Source organism: Spea bombifrons, chromosome 8 (genome assembly GCF_027358695.1).
Source record: "Spea bombifrons isolate aSpeBom1 chromosome 8, aSpeBom1.2.pri, whole genome shotgun sequence".
Taxonomy (NCBI): Eukaryota; Metazoa; Chordata; class Amphibia; order Anura; family Pelobatidae; genus Spea; species Spea bombifrons.
In genome coordinates this window covers 16,091,151-16,105,695 of record NC_071094.1, presented here as the reverse complement: position 1 = coordinate 16,105,695, position 14,545 = coordinate 16,091,151, and the positions used below count along the sequence as shown (strand labels likewise).

General features: G+C 38.4%; 1 protein-coding gene across 1 annotated transcript in view; it reads left to right on the top strand.

Annotated features, from left to right (window-relative positions):
* Positions 1–14,545, top strand: part of PAPPA (pappalysin 1) — a 492,315-nt gene that overhangs the window by 431,698 nt on the left and 46,072 nt on the right. Inside the window, exon 20 of the mRNA XM_053473077.1 lies at positions 3,761–3,832. Within this exon, the coding sequence (XP_053329052.1) occupies positions 3,761–3,832 (72 nt within the window). The remainder of the gene's footprint in view (positions 1–3,760; positions 3,833–14,545) is intronic.

Below are 14,545 nucleotides of genomic sequence, written 5' to 3'. Positions count from 1 at the left end.
CTGGCAAAATAATAACTGGGACACTAAAAGAGGGATAGAGGGTAACTGAAGAAATCAGAGATGGGAGTATCCTCAGAGAAACATCACTAGGCAAAATCACAATTGGAGGAGGAAAGAAAGGGTGAATGACTACAGGGAACCAAGACAACAAGATGAGAGAATGAGGGATGATGTAGAACCATTGGGAGAACTCCCTAGAGTTAAAAAGGGGGATCAAGGAACCGGAAGAAAAAAATGAGACGTCGAAGATTGCATGCCCGTTCCAAGCTTACTTCTGGAGTAAGGCGGACCGACTGATCATACAATGGCAACCTGCGTAGATGTCGAGCCTTAAGGCAGTAAAGTACACGGTAGTGTAGAGGACCCGGGAAGATCGTCTGAATGGAAGATGCAAGGAGACCACCACATGCGCGAGTAAGCGGAGGGAGCAGGGCGCAGATCTCCTTCTGGATGGCAACAATCTTTGTCCTTGGAAGCGGCAACATCACTGCTCTGGAGTCTATTTCAAAACCCAACAGGGTGCACTGGCTAGGGTTTAGCTCAGATTTGAGTGTGTTGACAACAAAACCCAATTGATGAAGGGTCTCAACCATGAAATCCGTCTGACCCCTAAGGGTTTCCCGACAGCTGGAAAAAAGAAGGATATCGTCAAGATAAACAATACATTGGATACCTCGAGATCAGAAGAAAGCCATCACCGGCTTTAGGAGCTTCGCGAAGCACCAGGAGGTAGAACTGAGACCGAATGGGAGCGATTTGAATTACCATATCTGTCTGCCCCAGCGGAATTCAAGATAACGTCCTTGAGGTCCACCTGGTGAACCAATCTCCCTCCGACATAATGGCCCGCAGAAGATGGATACCCTCCATTTTGAAGTGGCGATGAACCACAAAAGCGTTCAGAGCCGGCAGGTTGATGACCGGACCTGGTGTGACGGGGAGACGAAATCGATCCGATACCCGCGCACCGTCTGGAGGACCCAGGGGTCTGAAGTAATACAAACCCAGTTGTGGAAAAAATGCGAGATCCTGCACGCAACCTGTGGAGGGGAAAAAAGACAAGAAACATCTGGACTTACCGAATCCAGAGCGACCCCTAGGGAAAATGGTGGATCCTCTGCCTCTACTTCCACCTCTAGGTATGAAAGAGCGGTGCTGGAAGGAACCGCGATAGGCTGGCTGTGCCTGCTGGAAAGCCCTTGAGCCTTGATAGGATGAGCGGCTAGCGACCCGGCCCCGCCGGAAAAACGAGGGCCAGTATGGAACACCTTTCTCATGGAGAACCATGAAGTCATCAGGGACACATGCCTGTTAGCTGCCCCAACGAGATCCATCCAACTCAGCTCTGCCAGACGGGGGTCCATCCGTAGGAGGACCGTCTTATGCCGTTCTATGGCCGCAGCTACATTGGCGGTGCCTATTAGGCAGATCACACGCAAGGCCCACTCCCGGATAAGGGATCCAAGGGATTTAGGATCTAAGGGAATGGCCTGCAGGGACGCTCGGTCAGCCAGGGAGAGGATTTGACTGATCGCCCCCACTAAATCCAGGATCTTATCCTAAGCGGACTTGAGACCCTGTTCCAGACCCTTCCTAGGATCTTTCTTATTCAAAGAAAGGAGAGCAAATCCATTAGGGTCGAACTCCGGGGTAACAGCCACCTTCTCCTGGAGCGGGGGGCGGGGATACTCAGCCCGAAGTTTGTTGCGTGCCTCCTTAGGAAAGGGTCTGTGCAGCCAGTTGTGTAAGTATAGTGCAATATTCTCTGGTGGAGCCCACTCAGTAGCCCTGGGGTGGTGCATCGTGGTGGGGTCAAGAGGAGCCAGTTGGGTCAAGGACCGTCGAGGTAGAAGCCAAATGAGGGATGATGGATGCTCCCATAGAGTAATGGGGTTCGGCATGGTGGGGCTCATCCACCAGACACTTACGGACGAAGCGTGAGTCCATGGTCCTGGACGATGCCAGGTTAACAGAAGCCTCTGACTCATCCACAGAGTCCGCCTGCCACTCATCCACTATAGACAGTAGGAGAAAAGGACCATCATATCCCGGGGAGGGTGGCAGAAGTTTTTGGGTGCTTTGCTGGGGCCTTGCCTTTACCAGCAGAGGCACTATTACCCTTCCAAGGGTGCTTAGAGTGGCCTGCCTCCTCAGATTTCTTGGGGTCAGAATCCAAAGGGATATTGGCCAGGGCCACAGGTGCAGGAGGGAGAGTCTGGGCAGACTGGGGTATAAAGGCAGACATCTTAGAAATAAAAAATCTCCACAGAACTGGAGAACTAAGAGACTTATGTACCCATTGCTGATTGCTCTTTAATTATTTATTAAATTTGTATTAGTAACTGTTCAGTACATTAGTCTCTTCGGAATTTGTTTTTTTGTCTACATCACTTAGCTACAAGTTGCGCTATGTATGGACCATTTTGTTTGTTTTCCATGTAAACGACCGTTAATCTACTTGGAAGAACCACCGTGGAGATATATATATATATATATGTAATTTGTATATATTTCAATTATTTGATCACTGGGGTGTTTTAAATACATTTTTTAATAAGTACTTGCAGCTCACCTACTCTCATTTATATGCTGCTATACCTTGTTTTACCAGGTTACCAGTGTTATGTTAACTCTTTGCTGCTGTTGATGAGAGTAAAGGAAGATATGCAAAATAGGAAGCCTCCTGTCTTGCCTTAAAATTAATATTTACTAATAAAAACATTTTTCCTATAGGGTAGTCTTATATTCAGGCTTTTTCTTTTTTCCTAAATTGATATTAAAATTTTGGGGGGTTGTGTTATAATTGAGCAAATACGGTATATAGTGTTGTTTGACGGTGTATTATGAAGCATGTGTAATGTCACAGTGAATATTGTGGAATGTATGTATATAGGAGAGACAAAGAGAGAGAGACTGTATTGCACCAAGTTCCTTTTTGAAATGATAAATGTCTGAATTTTATTCAAACTGTGATGCCAGGAACAAAACTTGTGTAAATCAATTTGTCTGTTACAGACCACTAGATATAGCCGCCTACAGGGATCCCGTCCTCCTCAATTCTGAACACACGGTGTGTGTATGTGTGTCTTTTTAAAAACGCATGGTCATACTTGGGAACTCTCCGGGTTTGCCCAGAGATTGTCGGGTGAAGCATCGCTTCTCCGGTTCAAGACACGCCCCACTCCCCACCTATTTTCCCGTTAAAAGACGTCAGCAGAAACGCTCCCAATGTCAGGAGGACCTCAGTGGGCAGCCCTGGCCGCATCCCGCAAGGGAAGGGTCCAGGTAGCTGGAGCCCAGAAGTTCCCAGGTATGTGCATGGTGGGTGGAAGATTTGACAGGTAGTGTCATTTCAGTATGTTCTATACCAGCATGTATTCCTGCATGGTAGCATGCTGGGATATTTGTTTTTTCTATGGTTACCATAACAACTATAGGAATTACAGTAAGTGACTGGTTGCATACGCCAGTCCCTACTTACTGACAAACATCCAAACCCTTTTTTCTTTTCGGTTAAATGCTTCAAATTGGTCATAGACTGGTCAGCACCATCCTCCTTACCTTTGGTGTAGTTAATAATGCCTACAAATGGCAAATATACATAGTTCAAACATGGCATTTTTTCCTCCAAATCAGACACCCCAAATCAGTGATTAACTTAAGGGGTATGACGTTATACCTGATGTTAAGTATTTTAATAACTCTCAACCGAATGCCACAATTTTTATTTTCTCTCCATTCTTGCTTTTTCTCCTTGTAGAAAATTGTCTGCACAGCTGGACTCCAGTGGTATCCTCCGCCAGAAACCCTTCACTGTATAAAAGGTTGTGAGGTACGTAATACTAATTTCACCTCTAATTTTCAGCCAATCAATTAAAATTGTATGAAAGCGGTTGCTGAACACTATGGACATTGGTAAAATTACACATTGCATTAACTTATTTATAGTTAAAACTTTAGGGTAAAAAATGCCCCCTCAGGAGCCCCATAATATTTTTGTACTACATACAGGAAGCTGCACAGAGGTTTAAACAGGACAGGACTGCTATGAGCAGCGTAATGCAATGGAATGCTTAGAGGCCCGCTATTCTTGGAAAATATTATGAATTTGTGGTACTGCAAATCTGGAAGGAATAAAAAAAACATTTTTTAGCTGTCAAAAGCAGCACAAAAATATTTGGCGCCTATACAGAAGTTGATTTCAGTAATTTAACACCATAAAAATCTAAATTAGGAAAGCATAGTACTTTTTTGTATTAAAAAAATGTTGTTTTAAACAAGAAAAATAACATTTACCAGGTGTTTAGACAAGCTGTAAATCTTTTTTTTTTTTTAATGCTACACATTTTGTAACAATTGCAACAGAACCGAAGTGTTCTACAGTGATCACTCTGAAGGCATCAAGTACCACATAATACATATGTAATCTTTTGCAAAATCATATTCAAAATACATTAACATAATTCTATACGTGCGTCCATTCGTTTCCAAAAAATCAAGATCAAAGATCAGTTTATTGAAGACATTCCCAGTTCTATTCCCTGCAGATCTTTGTTTTTTTCTTGTTGCTATGACCAGGGTATGTCGGCTGTCATTTTATTTCATTGTTTATTCTGGCTGCAGCATTAACAAATACTATACAAATGTCAGCTTTTTCTACCTATCAATCATTTATTATGTAACTGCCTACAGATGATGTCTTCTCACTTTCCCTCCTGAAAGAGCACCAAAACAGGTTGTAATAGCACCAAAACAGGACAAACGAATAAACAAATCCTAACTAAATTCCAGATGTTTTGCCATTCCTTTTTGTTTTTCTTTGGGGACCCTCCTCATTATCAGAGATTTGTATGAACTCATGAAATTGGCAAATGTTGTTGAAAATAAAGTACAAATGCACATCTAGTGCACATGACTCCAGTTTTTTCAAATTTGGCATGTTGTGACTTTAACTACAATAGTGGTCACAGAAAACCATTCCCTATAACTTTGTTACTAAAATAGACAAGTGGTATATGGCTAGGATCATTTTGACACTTTTCAGACAGCCTTTTAAACACAGATCCAAAGTTTGTTATAACTTGCTTCTTGTCTTGGTAACCATACATTGCAGTGTGGTTTTAAATGTATTGTACAGAATATGTGCAACTGCAGAAAAAAAAGATCAGTTTGTATTCAGCAACATCCCCTGAGCACAGTGATTTCTCAGGGATTGATTTTTTGGGCCCAGATCCAATTTTTAGATAGCTTAGCAGCCCCTAGTTTGAATGACCACCTGTGAAAGTATATGTTTAGGAATAGTAGACAGGCCAGACTATTCAACATTTTAAAGCCATTTCATCATTAATCTTTCCCATTTTTGTGGCAATATTGTGTTTTTGTTGTTTTCACAATATATTGAATATATTGTCTTTCCCAGAAAACTAGCAACTGCAAAAAAAAAAAAAAAACATTATGCAATATCCTTCAATTTAGTATGGCTGCCCCCAACAATTGAAATTACCTAATAAAACTGAAAAAAACAAACAAAAAAAAAACAGTAGTCGTCCTATTTTTCGGGATGAGAAAGGAGTTTTTAAAATGTATTTTAGGTAAAGATACCCTTACAAAAAATTACTGCAGTTTTTCTGAAGTAATACTGCAGTTTTTTGGACATGAAAAAACTGCAATACTGCAGTTTTACTGCAGTATTACTGCACATTTACTGAAGTTTTACTGCATTTGTACTTCACTGTACTGCAGTATTACTGCCCATTTACTGCACTTTTTTTTTATATTGCGAACCTACAGTTGTACTTCAATGTACTGTAGCTTTATTGCATTTGTACTTTCGTACAAAAATAACTGCAGTAAAACTGCAGTACAGTGAAGTAAAAATGCAGTAAAACTGCAGTAAATGTGCAGTAATACTGCAGTAAAAGTGACATCATGTCCTGATGAAAGTCTGTAATAAACAAGACTGAAACGTTGACTTGAAAACCGAAGTTGTTTGTGTGGTTATTTGGAAAGTCCCTGGAGTGCCGGTAACTATTTTTGGACTTTATATATATATATATATATATATATATATATATATATATATATATATATCCTATATATATATCCTGTTGTGCGTTCTAGTACAGGGGTCCCCAACCACCGAGCCACGGACCGCTCCGTGGTCTATAAGCAACTGGGCCGCATGGCAGTTCCGGGCTCCAGGCGGGTGTTTATCTTTTTTTTTTTTTTTCATTTAGCCCGGCAAACAGCAGGGTGAGGATCCAGATCGCCAGCAGCGCTGCAGGGGACCTGGATCCTCCTCTCCAGCAGCCGTGGACGTCTGTGCGATGCAGACAACCCCGCTGCTGCCGGGAATTCTATGAAGGCCATATCTGGGTGACAGAGTGGCATATCTGGAGGGCAGGGTGGCATATCAGGGGAGCAGAGTGTCATATCTGGGGGGCAGAGTGGCACAATTTTAGGTGCTTTTTATGGATGGAAAGACAACAGGGAAGTTGCAAATATATTTAATTATATTTTAAATTTAATAATAATAGAAGTAAAATGCACAATAAATGTAATGCACTTGAACAAACCCAAAACACCCTGCCCCTGGTCCATGGAAAAATTGTCTTCCGCAAAACCGGTCCCTGGTGCCAAAAAGGTTTGGGACCGCAGTTCTAGCTTCCAATTCTGGCCCGAAAAGCTCTGTGCCCATGAAAGGCGTGGAACAGGGTGACGTAGCACGTTGCACGTCTTACGTGCTGTGTAATACGGCGGTTGGTGCCGACCTGGATCTCGAGGCAGACGATGGGAGCGGCGACCTAACGCTGAACTAATGCCGGGATTGTAGAAAGACTCAGCCGACATCTGTTGGGACGAAGCAGGCTGTAGGAGGGGATTAAAGGTGGCAAGTGCGGCAAGAACGCCGCGACAAGCCGACAAAGAATGTTTTTTGGCGTTTGGCTGCAAGAACGAGCGGCGTAAAGCCGCCAGAAGATTGTCTGATGGCGTTTGATTTTAGCGAGCATCGACACAATATCGTTACAGAAGGGTGAGCAGTGTTTATTGGTTTACTATATCGGCATATGAGTTAATTCGGATTTGGCCTTAACAGCTATATCGCTATACCGGTTATACCGGGCTACGTAACACTGCATTGAACCTTGGCTTGAGGACCACACTACGCCATTATACACCCAAGTACAAGTAGTAACTCTATTTCTCCCTCCGAAGCCATCTCACGTTATAATGAATCACAATGAGCTATCTACGGCATAAGTCTATTTTACATTGAACTGACGCTCTTTAAGAGGTTAAATTAATGTCTTTTTTATTTTCTCTCTTTTCCTCTTTGTTTTTGAGAGGGATAAGGAATTTGGACATATAGATATTGAGACCTACTAAGGAATATAAAGGTTCACAGATATTAAGGAATAATTTTTTTTTTTTTTTTTTCCTTTTAATATCTTAGGGATCATACTGAGAATTTGCACAATTCCATTGATATTGTTCTCCACTAATACTTTGGCTTGGTATACCAAGTTTTTAAGAGTCATCTGAATTTATGTATGTGCCACGAAAGAAAGAACAATAGTTAATTTGGACTTTATTAATCTACTATTTAAATTATGGCGCCTAAGAAAGATAGAGAGAGGGAAAAAGAAAGAGATAAAGAAAAACGGTTAAGCGTTGACAAATTAAAGACTTTGACAAATTATTACTCTCCAAAATCTGGGAATATTACTTCAAAACCGTTGCATGAATCTCTTCTTGATCCACAAAATAATATTTGCACGGAAGCTCAATTGGAGTCTCCACAGCTTGAGTCATTAGAATACAAACGAGCTATACTCTAAGCTAAGCGCAGAGATGAAGATTAATACAGATGCCCTGAAACAAGGGATGGAAGATATATTAAATAAGCTTACTGCTCAATCTACGATAATGCAGGGGCTTCAATCTGAAATTGAGTTCCTGAAACAAGAAAACAAGGATCTTAGATCCAATGTTCAAGTAATGGAAACTAAATTAACTCACTTTGAAGATTTATCTAGGAGTAAAAATTTGAGAATAAGAGGGATCTCCGAAGAAATCAAAAGTTCATTCCTGATAGCTTATTTAAAGGAACTTGTACTGCTTTTTGTTAATGAAGACAAAGTAGGGAATGCTCCATTTGAAAAATTCCATAGGATGAACAAACCAAAAGATCTACAGAACTCAGAAGCCCCAAGAGATGGTGTAGTCCGTTTCCATAATCCTTATATAAAAAATGTATTCGTATCGGAATTTAGGAAAAATCCACGTCAAGAAAAATACAAGGATATAATTCTCCTTTCGGACATTTCATATACATCAAGAGCCTTCAGGAGGCATTTTAAGGATTGTATCGAGATGCTTGGTGATGCTAATGTTAAATATAAATGGGGTTCTCCTTTGAAGTTTCTTATTTTGCATGATACAAAGTTCTTTTCATTCTCTGATCCAGTAGAAGCGAAGAAATTTATATCTTCTTCTGTACTATTGAACGCAAAATGAAGGGATTAAGTATTCTATGGTTCCCATTTAGATTTATGAAGAAGTCAGCCTAAAATAGTCCGCATCCACTTTTTTTTTTTTTTCCTCTCTTAATTAATCTAACACAATGTTCTGTGTAGTGTGACAACCACATTTACAGCTGCACTATTCACTTAATTTCCCACTTTAAGTACTATGCACAGGTTCCTACAAATTCACAATAATCTCATGCGGGAATAACCCGCTAATGTAGAAGATGCATCATACATCACATATATTTAAATTTTTTGTACACTATTTAATCTACGAGAACACTTATTTATGTATTATATACACGTTTCATAAATCTCACATATTTAAGCGGGATTAACCCGCCAAGTAGATGATGCATCATACATTATACACCATATACATCATCACTTATCTATATATTTTTTTTTTCTACACGATTAACCTCGTGAGAATATGCTCCTCCTATTTGCACCAACACTTCTCACATATTTTTTTTATTTTTTTTTTTATTTTTATTTTTTTAATTAATCTAGCACAATGTTTTGTGTAGTGTGACAATCACATCTACAGTTGCACTATTCACATAATTTCTCACTTTAAGTACTATGCACAGGTTCTTACAAATTCACAATAATTCCATGCGGGAATAAATTTTTTTTTTTTTTTTTTTTTTTTTCTCTCCTGCCATAAAATCCAAGATCCAGGATCGGCACCTACGCATGGATCAGCCCTTTATAATGACGGGGCAAAAAATACATAGAATTTTTATATGTATTAATTGTATGAATGTATATGTTTTGGAATTTATATGTAAGATTAGATGTCAGAGGCTGATAGAGAGAAAGACAAGCAATCTAAATGACACTTAGATTGATGTCTATCAATTGCCAAGGTTTAACTTCTCCGCATAAAAGAAGCTTTTTGTATGATTTGTTGATTCGAGATAATATTGACATTTGTTTTGCAAGAAACCCATTGGATAAAAGGATCCCCCCTTCAATGGAAATATAAAAAATTTTCATCTGTATTTGTATCTAGCCTCGACCATAAGAGGAAAAGAGGAGTTGCAATTATCATAAATGATAAAATCAAATTTGATAAAATTCATTATGAGTGTGATTCAGAAGGTAGATATGGGATCCTTGTATGCAATGTGAATGATGTTACTTATACTTTTGTAAATATATATGCCCCGAATACTTCGATGGTCAAATATATCGAAAAGATAATTGATAGAACATATACAATTGCAAAAGGCTATGTGATTATAGGGGGGGATATGAATTATATCCAAGATGTCAAGTTGGATAAAAGTATGAAACATGGGCATTATCCTGATGCTAAGTTGAAATCTTTGGCCAAATCTTTTTCATTATGTATTGCAAGGAATAATCTATTTGATATGTGGAGGACAAATAATCCCTCGGTAAAAGATTTTACATTTTACTCCGCTGTACATCAATCCTATTCAAGAATAGATACCTTTCTGTCTGACAGCAAAACATTAGAAATTTGTAACTCCGCCACCATCGGAGTCAGGTCATGGTCGGATCATGCTCCAGTAATGATTGAAATTAAAAATAAGACAGAATTTAAATCTAGGTCAAATTGGAGACTTAATGAATCATTGTTATTATCGCCATTATTTCAAGAAAAACTTAGCACTTTGGCCAAAGATTTTATAGCAACTAATGATAACGGTGAAATCTCTGATACAACCTTGTGGTGTGCGTTTAAGTGCACGATGAGAGGTTTTATAATAAAACAAGGGGCTGCTATCAAGAAAGCTAAAGGTTTGATTCTTTCAGATCTCTATATCCAATTGGCAAAATTGGAATCAATTAATAAATTAAATCCATCTATACCGATGATTAGAGAGATAAATGTAATTCAACTTGAAATAAAAAATAAGTTAATTGAATGTTCTAATAGGAATTTAATTAGGCTAAAACAAGACTGGTATTACAGCAGTAATAGAGCGAGTAAATTACTATCAAACAAGATTAAAAGCCGTACTTGTAAAAATAGAATTAATAAAATTATCCTTAACGATAAATCTTATTTATCCTCAAAACAAATAGGGGAGGCTTTTAGGTTGTACTATAAATCGCTATATAATTTACCAGGCCTAACTAAAGATAAATCAGAGATCAGAACGTACCTTAACAGATTGAACCTTCCTAAATTGTCTCCTATACAATCGGATATCTTAAGTGATCCAATTCAACTTATTGAAATAACCAATACTATACGAAATTTAAAAAAAGCCAAAGCACCCAGCCCAGATGGTTTCTCCGCTCCTTTTTACCAATTATTAAACCCAATTATATATAAACCTAGATATTAAAATTTTTTTAAAAATTCTAGCTGAGAGATTAAAAAAGGTAATACGAGCTCTAATTCACCCAGATCAAACTGGGTTTCTTAAACAACACTCGCAGAATTCTAAATCTTGTATATGAATTAAATGAGTCTAGATCGACGGCAGCCTTTATCGCCCTAGACGCCGAAAAGGCGTTTGATCGGGTTGATTGGTCATTTCTAGACGAAACTCTTAAGATTTTTGCCATGAAAGGTGACTTTTGACACAATATTTTAGCCCTATATCAAAATCCTCAAGCTAAAATTTCAGGCATGAATTTAAGTTCCGATACCTTTAATATTAACAATGGGACTAGGCAAGGCTGCCCATTGGCTCCCTTGCTTTATATTCTCTCAATAGAACCTCTCGCGGCTATAATTCGCCAATCGGCTAAAATTAAAGGAGTAATAACTGGTCCAATTGAACATAAAATTAGTCTATATGCAGATGATATTCTGCTTACCTTAACTGAGCCAGAGACTTCGATCCCTGAAGTTATTGATCTTATTAAAGAATACGGTTTATATTCTAACTATTAATTGAATATCGACAAAACACAAACTATTGATTTCAATATGGACCCTTCCTATTTAATGAGTTTGAAGGGTAAGTTTCCCTTTTTTGCGAGAGGAAAATACATTAACTATCTAGGTATTAAAATTTACAACAATCTTAATAATACAATAACTTATAATTATTCGACACTATTAGATAGTATGAAAACCCAACTTAGTGAGTGGCAACGTTTAGAATTTCCTGGCTGGGTAGGTTAAATACACTTAAATCCTATATTATACCTAAGCTAATCTATTTATTCAGAATTATTCCACTTCCAGTGCCCAGTAAGACTTTGAATCAATTTGATAAAATATTTTCAACATTTGTTTGGTCAAAAAGGAAGTCTAGAGTTTCACGTCTTATATTAAGCAAAAGCCAGGCTCAGGCCGGACTAAATTTTCCTAATATTTCAATTTTATATAAAATCTGTATGTTCAGTCACTTTTTAGCCTGGGATACCAAACGGGACCAAGAATTACCTTGGCGCATCTATGAAAGATGGAAATGTAATGATTTCGATCTAGCTCATTCCTTTTGGCTTAATCCTGAAGCTATAAAGAAATTAAATATTTTTAATCCATTAATATTAAATATCTTAAAAAATATGTTTAGCCTCAAAGTAAAATTTGTTTTTTTAGATTCATGGTCACTTAGCACGCCTATAGAAGTGTTACAATTATTTTTGAAAGATATAGACTTTAAAATATGGCAGGCCCATGGGATAAAAAAAAATAGGTGATATTTTCTCCCCAGTGGAAGCTAAATCTTTTTCAGACATACAAAAGAAGTTCCCCCTTCCAAATAGGGAGCTGTTCTCTTTTTTAAGACTTACAAGCTTTATTAAATCGAAGATTTGGAACCCAGCAACCGATTTAGACTTATTTATTGAGGGACATTTTAAAAAAAAACATAATATCCAAATTAGGAAAATTATTAGATAAGAACTCAATTTCGAATAAGCCTAACACTATTGTGAAATGGGAGGTCGAACTTGATATTCTTTATCCGTCAGAAGTATGGTACTCTGCCTGGATTAAAACAAGGAAAGCTATTCACTGTATTAATCTTCAGGAACAATATTATAAAATACTCCATAGATGGTATTATACGCCTTCAATTTTACATAAAATGTTAGGAACTACCTCCAACTTATGTTGGAGATGCAATCAGGAATTGGGTTCCATGATTCATATTTGGTGGGACTGTAGCGGCTTAACCAATTTAAGATCTGAAATTACGGATTTGTTCCAGAAGATTTTTGGATTACAATGGGAGATAACCCCCCAAGCGTTTCTATTTCATATAGATATACCCTGTCAAAATAAATTTAATTTCGATCTATCTATTAACATATTAGCAGCAATAAAAATCTGCCTGGCCCGTAATTGGAAATCAGAAGTAGTTCCAGCCCAGCTACAAATTTTTAATCAAATTGAATATCAACATCTAATGGAGAAATGTTTCTATAGAATGCATGACAACCTAAAAAATTATGATAAAATCTGGCTACCTTGGCGAAATTTCTATTCTGGCATGGCCTAAATGTTTAGACTCCTTGGCAATTTTCTACATTCTCTTTGCATCTCTTGAAAGCCTCATTTGCCCTGTTTAAATCTAGGGCTGTATGTTAGTCGTCTAAGTTATGAATGAGTACAGTAAATTTCCATATTTGTATATATATATTTTAGAATTTATTTCTAACAATATTAATGGAATTATTCTACAGTCAATGGAAATGATCTTGCTTTGTCTGTTTGCTTGTCTGTTCGTAATTGAAAACTAATAAAAAAAATAAATAAAAAAAAAAAAAATTAAAGTATAATTATACTAATTAGTATGCTTTATGGAGTACACGGATGTCATGCCATGGCATGAGTAACTGGGGCTTGGCACTGAATGGGTTAAGGGATTTGAGTCCAGTAACATTTGTTCACACCTTTCCTTTTGGAGCCAGAACCCAAAATAAAACTTGATTACCCCATGCTGGGTATTGTCACCTTGGACAGGAAGGGATTCCTGTGGAAGAGTGAAGGGCCAGACATCCTGGCTACGTCTCCTTGGGGTGTGGAGACAGGGTATCAATAGACACAGGGTAAAATTATTAAATGTATAATGTCCAAAATATGATGAGTACATAACCTTTGGGCCCTATCATATATTGCATCCTTATGTCTGTGATGTGCTGGTTTCAGGGAGACCAAACACGCCATGCAGGCATGACCATAACAAGTGTTATGCGAGCGTGTCCTTGTGCTAACTGATACAGGTGTGGAGTTTGGTATGAAAATGATCACTAGGACCAGAGAATTATGATGATCCTGGTGTCATAATTATGCCAAGCTCAGCCAGCGTCATATTACATATTTTGTGATCCCAGACCAAAGTTGAGAAGATATAACCCCGCCTTCAGAAGGTCATAGTTCTGAACCCCCTACTCCCATCCCCTTGCTCAGGTAACAGGAAAAGGGCGGTCTTGGGGGGGGGATAAAAAGGTGGGCAATTGGTAATGGAGAGAGAGCCTGTTTTTACCATCAGAGAGACAACATCAAGGTTCCAAGGAAGTGTGGTATGATACTCTGTTTTATCCCTTTTATTTTATACTGTTTTGTACTTCTACTATTTTAGTCTATGTCTCTTTTTACATGCATTTTTGTGTAACAGCACTGTGACCCATTTTATACTCAGATTAAACATTTTTAATCAGTTCTGTCTTTGTTCTCTAACCGAATTCAGCCTGGAGATAGCCTTTTGTATACATATAGATACGTCACGTTACTAAGCGGTTAACTATATAGATATCAGTTTGGGGATTGTGTAGTTATCGCAGTCTAATTGTTTTTGGGTAACCTAAGACGCCCGGTTTTAAAGTTCTTGGTGGTGGCAGCGTGTTTTACACTGGGAGTTTTGGGGTGACTGGTTGGGGTTGGTGGTGGTTGCTTGGTGCCCTGCGGGGAAAGTGACCAAACGCGCCGGAAGTCTGGTTGGCGTTTGCCCCTTGTTACGCCCGTACTCCCACGTCACGGCTCGGCCGATAGCCCTGTCCGTGACAAACTGGTGGCATAGCGGTGGGATAGATAGATATATTGATAGATATATTGATTGATAGATAGATATATT